Source organism: Nicotiana sylvestris, chromosome 12 (assembly GCF_000393655.2).
Source record: "Nicotiana sylvestris chromosome 12, ASM39365v2, whole genome shotgun sequence".
NCBI lineage: Eukaryota > Viridiplantae > Streptophyta > Magnoliopsida > Solanales > Solanaceae > Nicotiana > Nicotiana sylvestris.
In genome coordinates, this window is record NC_091068.1 from 129,060,508 (window position 1) to 129,071,575 (window position 11,068).

Below are 11,068 nucleotides of genomic sequence, written 5' to 3' on the forward strand. Positions count from 1 at the left end.
AACTAGATTCAAATAGGACCATATTTAAATCCTAAAGTAAACATGTAACATTTACAGCATGGTCGACTATACATGAGAGAACTTAATTATGAGAAGCATGAAGCAGAAGAGATTCATATACAAAAGATATAAAGCTAAGCTACGACTCAACAACTTAAAAATTACACTTCATTATTCCATTTCCATTTCAATCTTCAATTTGAGTATCACATTATATGAGTCTCAAGAACATGTACCTAGAATTTGAAAGGGAAAAAGAGGTGAGGAAACAGTGGGCAGCAGCAAAAGCAAAAATCCAGCAATATAAATGAAACACTAAGCCCCACCACAGCTCAAAACCAGCTTTTGAAACACCAAAATCAAGCCATCTCCAAACCAGATGCAAGATATGAAGTTTTTCAAAGATTCTAACTGATGGGAAAACTAAAACAATCCAAGCTGAAATAGAATTTTGATCAGTTTTTCATCAAGGAAAAGGCTGGAAATCAGTGCAGTTTTTGAGTTTTTAGCCGTTTGTTTTTTTCAGAAATTTTCTTTCTTTGGCCTCTCTTTCTTGCCCTTGAAATGCAAGAATGATATGCCTTTATAGGCAAGGCCATAGGGCGACCATAAGATTTCAATTCTTTCAATTCTCCCCTTTTTCCATTTTTATTTTTGCTACTTAGTCCCTCATTTAGTGACTTGTCTGCCAAGTAAGGCTCTTTTTCAGCTTCTAGGAAGCTTCCTAGGTAGTTACCAACAGATTCCCTACCCCTATTTCCCAAAATTACCTCCTTAGAGCCCTGTTCTTTGCTGCAACATACCACATGGGTCAAGTTGATCCAAGGTTCAACCCCAAGCCTAGGCTTGTGACCCGAACTGACTTTCCTCTCCTTTGGGCTTTCAAATTAATAGAAACCCAACCCAATTCAGCAATGCACAATAAACCTAACCCAAAATTCAAACCAACAGGGGTTGCAAACCAACCTAATTAAAGACAGTCGAGTAATTTCAGAACATGCAATCTAAGCTACGAATGATGATTTTCCTTTCTTATTTTTCCTTAAGCCAACATGCTAGATTGACATTAAAACTAAACTACTAATTATCAGAAAACTTCATAGCCTAGAATAAAAATCAAATAAGGACAGAAGGATACCGATTAAGAGAAAGAAAACTGAAGGGATGGAAAAGTACCAAGTGCACAAATGCATGTCGAACAAACTGCCTGAAAGAACCAGGAAGAGACGAAGCAGAAAGACGAAAAAAAATGCAAAGAAAGAAAAAGAAATTACCAGTTTAGACTTGAAATCGACGGGTAATTCTGATTTAGTCTTGAAATGGTATAAATCGTCTGTTCTTTGTCAAGATCAGACGAAGAACATCGCTTCAAGACGAGGAGCTTGGAGGGGTGACCTTGCATGAGGGAATCCGACTTCGACCTTTAGAACTTCAAACCCTAGATTTACGATTCGAGAGGCTTTGGAGGGAATTCGAAAAAACTAGATGGGGATTTGAGATGAGGGGAATGAGGTGGTTATAGGGTGTGATTTTGGGACCAATTGGATGAGTTAGGGTTTGGGTTGTTCTCTTCGATTCAAGATTCGAGAGGCTGGGCTGGGATTCGAGGGAGGGGGTTTGGAGATTTGGAAAGAGGAGAAAGAGAGGAATCTATGGTGTAAAAATGGGGTTGATTGGAGCAACTCCGCCGGCTGAGACGATTTCCGGTAGGCAGCTCACGGCGGAGGCGATGAGCGTTCTCTGAGGGTATGTGGAGACGACGAGAGGGGGTAGGGGGGGGTCTGGATTTGGACCGTTAAATACTTATGAAGCTTCAGTTCTGAGCCGTTTGATCAAGGGGAGATCAACGGCTCAGATTCCACAATCCAAAACGGTGTCGTTTGATTTATTGACTGGCCGGACCGGGTATTGGGGCGGATCTAGGCTAAAATTGGGCGGGTATGAGGTATTTGGTTTGGGATTAGGAAATTAAGATTAAAAGAAGCCCAATTATCTGACTTCTTCAATTCGTTTTTCCCTTTTCTTTTTCAATTCATCTTTCTTCAAAATTCTTTTCTTTTCTCTTTTTTTTTTCAAAATTAAAATTAAAACCTAAATTAAATCCTAAAACTAAATTAATCTATCAAAAATACTAATTGATTTTAAATAATAATTAACACGACCAATTAAAAACCAAATTTAAAGAAAACTACCTAATTTACCAAATAATCTAAGAAATATAAAATTAAATCCTAAATGCAAATGCAATATATTTTTTGTATATTTTTTCATGAATTAAATAAACGTGCACAGACAAATGCAAACAATTAAGAAAATTCCCCAAAAATTTCCAAAAATGGTAAATGATTAAACGAAAAATCTATTTCTTTGGGATTTTGTAAGAGTAATTCATATAGGGCAAAAATAACGTGCTCACAGCTGCCCCTCTTTGCCCGGAAACACGAAGTGTTTTCGTGCAAAGATAAAGTGAGCGGATACGAGCGATTTTTGCCCGTTTGGATACTCCGTAGGAAGCATTTTTGAAAGACTTGACCGCACCCTGCTTCCGAGGTTGCCTACATATCCTTGGCTATAGAGGAATCAGGTCAGTGTAGTTCGTTAAGTTTTGGTAGCTGAGACTACCATGAAGCTGTGATTTCACTGTTGCTGCTGCTGCTGCTGCTACTGCTTACTGCATCCCCTTATTACACCATGATAAAATAAAAAAAAGCTAGACTAGACTATGATCTATGCATTACAAAATCCTATCTATATCTTCAAACTTGCTCCTGTGGTTCTTGTTTCCTTGTTGACTTGTATTCTCCCGGTGGAATCCCTTTGTTGCCGCCTTGAATTGTAATCTGAGATTTTTTCCATTTCTCCAGGTGGATGCCTGACTGCCAACTACACTTGAAATGTTTTTCCTCTCTCCAAATGGACACTTGATTGCTGAACTTGAATGTATTCCCTGCTCTCCAGGCGAGCTCCTGATTGCTGAACTTAGAATGTATTCCCTACTCTCCAAGCGGGCTCCTGACTTCAACCAAATAGACAAAACAAAGAAAATTTCCTGCCCCCGTTTGGGTATCTGGGCACACATGTAAGTGTAAAACGGATCACATTACCAAATGTCAATAAGAACTTGAAAGCTAAAACTTGAATTGTACTCTCTTGTTCTCCAAGCGGGCTCCTGATTGCTAACTTGAAATGTATTCCCTGCTCTTCAGGCGGGCTCTTGACTGTTGACTTGAAATGTATTCCCTACTCTCCATGCGGGCTCATGACTGCTAATCTGAAGTGTATTCCCTGCTCTCCAAGCGGGCTCCTGACTGCTGGCTTGAAATGTATTCCCTGCTCTCCAGGCGGACTCCTGACTGCTAATTTGAAATGTATTCCCTGCTCTCCAGGCGGGCTCCTGACTGCTGACTTGAAATGTATTCCTGCTCTCCAGGCGGGATCCTGACTACTAACTTGAAATGTATTCCCTGCTCTCTAGGCGGGCTCCTGACTGCTAACTTGAAATATATTCCCTGCTCTCCAGGCGGGCTCCTGACTGTTAAACTTGAAATGTATTCCTTGCTCTCCAGGCGGGCTCCTGACTTTAGCGAAATAGATAAAACCAAAGAAAATTTTTCTGCCCCAGTTTGGTAGCTGGGCACAGATGTGAGTGTAAAACTACATCATGTTATCAAGTATTACTAAGATTTTGAAAGCAAGGTCCCATTATCCAGGGGGGTCCTGAAAACTCCTAGCTAAATGACGGTTTTAAATCTAAATTATATCTTATAAAGGTATGACTCCCACTAAACCTTGTTATCTAATAGGGTCTTAAAATTTTATCCCATTATCCAGCAGAGTCCTAAAAGTCAAACATCAAGTCTTATCTTAAGAATGAAAACTTTTACGGCTGAATTATACTACCCTACAGCAGAACTTACGCTAAATGTTGTTATCTAATTGAAATCTTAAAACTAAGTCCCATTATTCAGGAGGGTCCTGGAAACTCTTAATTGAATCTTATCTCAAACATGCAAACTTCTAAACCTGCTTATATTCCTTTGGGATACATTTATGCTAGATTACGCTATTTATGAACTTTACGCTAGGTCCCATTTTCCAGGAGGGTCCCGAGAATCAAAAATCAAACCTGTTTGGTGACTGCCTTTCTCCACGGAGGGTTTCTCCGAAACAACTGAAATTTCCTGCCCCTATTTTAATCGAAGAAATTTTTTGTCAGTTTAAAATATGGTGGTTAGTTTATGGCATTCTTGCTGAAGGTCTCTCCATTGCATTGTTTTGTTTTGACTGGCTCCCCCAAACTAGCCCTGAACCGCTTGACTTTCCGATTGACTTTCAAACCTCCATGACTTTGGATGACCCGAGTGTTCTATACCCGAGCCGTTGTTTCACACCTCTGACCCCTTTAACTAAACCTCTGCATCTCCCATGAAATTACTAAATCATTATGCCAATGGAACTTTTGCCGGCACTTTATCCCACTTTACATCATGCTATCTTTGGTATGCTCTGGCCGCATCGTGCTTTGCAATCTTGAAGCTGGTAGTGAGCTTTGAAATTCCTTCTTATTTGCTTAAACAGTACTGACATTGGGAACATCTTAGAGAAATAAACCCAAAATAAATGAAATGCAATAACTTTCAGAGTTAAGGATAAGAAAATCCAAAACTGGAAGACTATCTGAAGAGGAAAAAGAAAAGAGACTTATCTGAGTGGAGCAACTGGCACCAATAATCATGACATGCACTTCGGATTAATCGGACCAGTTTATCCAACCAACCAACCTTCCGTTGCCATACTTTGTTGTCCCAGAACTTTCATAACCTGATTTCTTCACCCAAAATCCTGACCTTGTTCATCCTGTAGTGCCTTAAAAGATTTTCACCAGCATACCTCCCTCATTCGTTCATCTGTCAACTCACTTTCGCCTCAAGGTGCCCGTGAGGGTTTTCACCAATAAGACTCTCTCATTTTTATCTCTCTGCTCCCGTCGCCTTACGGTGCCCATGAGGGTTTTCACCAATAAGACTCTCTCATTTTTATTTCTCTCAGCCCTTGTCGCCTTATGGTACCCATGAGAGTTTTCACCAATAAGACTCTCTCATTTTTTATTTCTTTTCCCTGTTTGGCCCAGAGTGTTGCCCCTGATATGAATCACCTCTACCTACTCGACTTGGCATTTCTCGAAGACTGATCGGAAGGTCTTTCTTTGGACCGTAATATGGGCTTTTGGATGAGATTAGAAAGAAAGGGTCTATAAGGCTCAAAACAATTCGAATGGGTTCAAAATTACAACTTTCGGAATCAGATTTCTTACAACAATCACAACTTCTGCCCCAGTTTCTTGTTTGGGGGCTTTTGGATTTTTATTTTGATGGGACCGAACCGTGAGGCTGCCTACATATCCTTGACAGGAATCAGGTCAAACGTAGTTCATGCCATAGAAATTACTTTGTTGTTGTGATTTTCTCTTTTCTCTTTCTTTTCTTTTCTCTTTTTGCTTTCTTTTTCTCTTTTTGTTGCTTTTCTTCTTTCCTTTTTTTTCTCTTTTCTTTTTTTTTTTCCATTATTTTCTTCCTCTTTCATTCCTTTTTTTTCTTTCCTTTCTCTTTCTCTTTTTCTCTTCTTCTTTTACTTATCTTTCACGCTTGTGTTTCTGATATTCGCTACTGATTCCGAAAGAGGGGTATGAAAGAAAATAAATAAGGCTCAAAGGGATAACAAAGGTTAAAGTGTTTAGATAGCAGAACAAAATGCCTTCGTCATTCCAAATCTTCAAAAATATGCCAAGTACAAACAAATATAAATTAACCAAAGAAAATCATACATAATATCTCTTGACCGCATCGGAGTTGATGGCCATTTCTACACACTTGCCTTCTATATCTGTTAAATATAAAGTGCCATTTGACAACACTTTAGTTATGATGTATGGCCCCTGCCAGTTCGGGGCGAACTTGCATTTGGCTTCAGCCTGATGAGGAAGAATGCGTTTCAATACTAACTGACCCACTTCAAACTTCCGTGGACGCACCTTCTTATTGTATGCTCTTGCCATTCTTTGTTGATACAATTGGCCATGACACACTGCTACCAATCTTTTCTCGTTGATCAAACTCAACTATTCCAAGCGGGTTTTGACCCACTCATCATCATCGATCTCAGCCTCCGCGACAATTCGAAGGGATGGAATTTCCACTTTCGCGGGTATCACTACTTCGGTGCCATACATCAACAAATAAGGAGTCACCCCTACTGAAGTACGGACAGTAGTGCGATAACCCAACAATGCAAACGACAGCTTCTCATGCCATTGCCTGGACCCTTCCACCATTTTCCGAAGTATCTTCTTTATGTTCTTGTTGGCTGCCTCGTCTGCTCCATTCGTCTTGGAGCGATATGGGGTGGAATTGCGATGTATAATCTTGAACTGCTAACATATTTCTTTCATCAGATGACTATTGATATTAGCCCCATTGTCTATAATGATCACCTTTGGGATCCCGAACCGACAAATGATATTTGAGTGCACAAAATCGACCACTGCTTTTTTGGTCACAGACTTGAAAGTTTTGGCTTCCACCCACTTGGTGAAATAATCAATGGTCACCAGAATAAACCTGTGCCTGTTGGACGCTGCTGGCTCGATTGGTCCAATGACATCCATTCCCCAAGCAACAAAGGGCTAGGGCGCAGACGTTGTATGTAATTCAGATGGGGGAGAGTGAATCAAATCTCCATGCACCTGACATTGATGACACTTGCGCACAAAACTGATACAATCTCATTCCATAGTGAGCCAATAATAACCTACTCAGAGGATCTTCTTTGCCAGAACAAACCCACTCATGTGCGGTCCACATACTCCAGAATGTATTTCGATCATAATAGCTGTAGCCTGCCTAGCATCTACGCATCTTAACAGTCCAAGATCTGGAGTTGTTTTGTACAACACCCCTCCACTGAAGAAAAATCCACTTGCGAACCGCCAAATTGTTCTCTTTTGATAATCTATGGCTTGTACTGGATACACCCCCATCCTGATGTATTCCTTGATATCGTAAAACCAAGGCTCCCCATCGAGCTCTTCTTCTACCACATTACAATAAGCATGCTGGTCATGGACCTGAATATGCAAAGGGTCTACATAAGCCTTATCTGGATGATGTAACATTGACGCCAGAGTAGCCAAAGCATCAGTGACCTCATTATGAATCCTCGGAATATGCCTGAAATCTATTGATTGGAAACATTGACAAAGATCACGCAAATATTGCCAGTACGGTATGAGTTTTAAATCCCATATTTCCCATTCTCCCTGAATCTGGTGCACCAGAAGGTCCGAGTCCCCCAAGACCAAGACTTCCTGGACACCCATGTCTACGGCTAACCTCAAACCCAGAATGCACGCCTCCTACTCAACCATTTTGTTGGTACAATAGAAACGAAGTTGAGCCGTAACAGGGTAGTGATGCCCAATTTCAGAAATAAGTACCGCTCATATCCCAACGCCTTTCATGTTAGCAGCCCCATCAAAGAAAAGTTTCCATCCTGGCTTTTCGACCTGTTCCAACTCATCAATGTGCATTACCTCTTCATCAGAGAAATAAGTTTTCAAAGGCTCATATTCTTCATCTACTGGGTTCTCAGCCAAATGATTAGCCAATGCTTGGGCTTTCATTGCAGTCCTAGTCACGTAGACGATGTCAAATTTTGTGAGCAAAATCTGCCACTTTGCGAGCCTTCCCGTGGGAATAGGCTTCTGGAAGATATACTTCAACGGATCCAAGCAAGAGATGAGGTAAGTAGTATAAGATGACAAATAATGTTTCAGCTTCTAGGCTACCCAAGTTAAGGCGCAACACGTCCTCTCAAGATGAGTGTACTTAACCTCGTAAGATGTGAACTTCTTGCTGAGATAATAGATGGCCTGCTCCTTCCTTCCAGTGATGTCATGCTATCCCAACACACATCCAAATGAATTGTCCAAGACTGTCAAATACAGAATCAAAGGTCTCCCTGGTTCTAGTGGAACCAACACAGGTGGGTTTGACAAGTACCCCTTTATCTTATCAAATGCTTCCCGACATTCATCTGTCCACTTGACTGCGTCATCTTTCTTTAAAAGTTTGAAAATAGGCTGACAAGTTGTTGTGAGCTGAGCAATAAACCTGCTGATGTAATTTAATCTCCCCAATAGACTCATCACCTCAGTCTTGTTCTTTGGGGGTGGCAACTCCTGGATAGCTTTGATCTTTGACGGGTCTAATTCAATACCTTGACGGCTGACTATGAATCCCAACAACTTTCCAGACGGGACACCGAACGCGCATTTTGCAGGATTGAGCTTGAGGTTGTACCTGTGAAGCCTTTGGAAGAACTTTCTCAGATCTCTGACATGGTTAGACTTCTTTCTAGACTTTACAATCACGTCATCCACATAAACCTCGATCTCCTTGTGTATCATGTCGTGGAATATGGTCTTCATTGCCCTCATGTAGGTTGCCCCAGCATTTTTCAAGCCAAATGGCATAACCCGATAGCAGTACGTTCCCCATGGCGTGATGAATGTTGTCTTTTCTGTGTCCTTATCCATTAAGATCTGGTGGTAACCCGCATAACAATCCACAAAAGAACCAATCTCGTGTTTGGCACAATTATCGATCAATATATGGATGTTCGATAGTGGGAAGTTATCCTTGGGACTTGCCTTGTTGAGATCTCGATAATCAACACACACCTTGGTCTTTCCATCCTTCTTCGGCACAGGCACAACATTGGCTAACCAGGTGGGATACCGGGTGACCCAAATGACTTTGGCCTCAAACTGTTTGGTGACTTCTTCCTTAATCTTCACACTCATATCAGTTTTAAATTTCCTCAGCTTCTACTTGACAGGGAGGCATGCCGGGTCAGTGGGCAATTTGTGAACCACCAAGCTAGTGCTTAGACCCGGCATGTCATCATAGGACCATGCAAAAACATCTTTATTCTCAAACAGAGCTTTAATTATCTCTTCTCTGAGATGTGGTTCAAGATGGACGCTTACTTTAGTTTCCCGGACATTATCTTGGTCCCCTAAATTGATTGCTTCTGTATCACTCAGGTTAGGCTTGGGTTTTTCTTCAAAATGGCTTAAGTCTTTACTAATCTCTTCAAAGGCTTCATCCTCGTCATATTTCGATTCAACATCACATTCTATTTCTTGAATTACTATTTCAGAATTAGATTAGCTTTTAAGACTGGGCCGGAGATTCCTCATGCATGTCATATCATTGAAGCCAGCATAAAAAGAACTGTACAAGGAAGAAAAGAAAAACAAAATAAAACTATCAGGAAGAAAAAAAAATGGAAAATTGCATTTCATTGAAATTAAAGACAATAAGGTTTATACATCCAAATGGACGAAACATAGAATCCGAATTACAACCTTGGAATAATCCAGATAAACTGAAAGAAAATCAAAGCAAACTACCCAAACTCCTTCCTGGTGGGAAGAGGAGTAGCTTCCCAATTGTTAATGTTTGTACTGGGCCTAACAAATTGCATATCCGCCTTGCTAGAACTCTCTCCAGCTTCCACCGTGTTCACTTCGTCGAATATCCTCTTGAACTTTTCAATCAAATCTCCGTCCATATCAATCACCAAACTGGGAACCGTCGTCACTCGGTGCTTTCTGGTACCAGGCCTGACAAATGATCTGGAAAGATGCGGGACTAACTTCGGAAGGGCCCATGCTCTCTGTTTCATTTTTCTGGATCTTCTCACGTATGCAATTGTGGTCTTGAACCCCAGACCAAATGTATCTAAGTTTTTAGGAAGAGAAACCAGTTGTACGATACCATGCAGAGATGCACCCAAACCCTTGCCCGGTACAAAACCATTTTCCAACATTTCAACGGCTACCATGACTGATGCAGTAGCTACCCTCGGAGTTGGAACGCACCTCCTTTCTGGAATTTTCTCTACCGATACTGTGTCAAAAACCTGATAAGCCCATGGCCCCTTGTCGTCTTCAAACTCTATGAATGGAACAATGGCATCACTGGGAACACACAAATTATCTTCACCGTGCACAATAATTTCCTGTCTATCCCATTCAAACTTGACCATTTGATGCAGAGTAGATGGAATCACTTTGGCAGCATGAATCCAGGGGCGCCCCAACAAAAGATTATAAGAGACTACCACATCCAACACTTGAAATTCCATAGTGAACTCAACGGGCCCTATGGTTAACTCTAGTATTATATCACCCACTGAATCTTTGTCCTCGCCGTCAAACCCCCGAACACAAATGCTATTCTTGTGAATTCTATCATCGTCCACTTTCAGCTTGTTCAACATGGAGAGAGGACAAATGTTCGCACTAGACCCATTGTCGACTAGAACTCGGGTGACCACAGAATCTTCGCATTTCACCGTCAAATACAGGGCCCTATTATGCTCAGTGCCCTCCACGGGCAACTCATCGTCGGAGAAGGTTACCCTATTCACCTTAAATATCTTATTAGCTATCTTTTCCAAGTGGTTTACTGAGATTTTGTCAGGAACATGAGCCTTATTCAAGATCTTCATCAAAGCCCGACGGTGCTCATCTGAATGGATCAATAATGACAATAGCGAGATCTGAGCCGGTGTCTTCCTTAACTGCTCCACAATGTCTTTCTCAGAAATTTCTTTGCTTCTTCCTCGGTCACAGCTTTCTTCACCAAACCTGGGTTATCTTTGGAGGTCTTAGCTTTTCTCAACTCTTCGGGGGCAAAGCATCTCCCCGATCGAGTCAATCACACACTTCTTCTTTAACCTCTTTCCCCTTGTAAGTCACTGTCACTCGTTCATAATTCCATGGGACTACCTTGCTGTTGACTATCGGTAATTGAGTTACCGGTTTGATAATGACAGGATCTGTGCGGGCACCCTTCACAATTACCACAGGCTTGTTTGTCACTCCTGGCACAACCACTTTCGCTCTTTCATGTTTTCCTGCAACGTCACTTGAGGACCCCTTCTTGACCCCCACAGAGGGTTCATTATTTGCCCCGTTCAACTTGATCACAGAATTCTCACT

The 11,068-nt window shown here is 41.3% G+C and overlaps 1 protein-coding gene across 1 annotated transcript; it reads right to left on the reverse strand.

Moving 5' to 3' along the window:
• Positions 1 to 10,012: 10,012 nt before the first annotated feature.
• Positions 10,013 to 10,575, reverse strand: LOC138883716 (uncharacterized). The gene is made up of 2 exons (XM_070164422.1): positions 10,103 to 10,575; positions 10,013 to 10,019 (listed from the first exon to the last, which is right to left on the reverse strand). Exons 1-2 carry the CDS (start codon positions 10,573 to 10,575, stop codon positions 10,013 to 10,015), a joined length of 480 nt encoding a protein of 159 aa, XP_070020523.1.
• Between the last annotated feature and the right edge of the window lie 493 nt (positions 10,576 to 11,068).

Excerpts from the sequence above, each read along its gene's own strand:
- LOC138883716 (XM_070164422.1), bottom strand. The coding sequence starts at position 10,575 with ATGAAGATCTTGAATAAGGCTCATGTTCCTGACAAAATCTCAGTAAAC.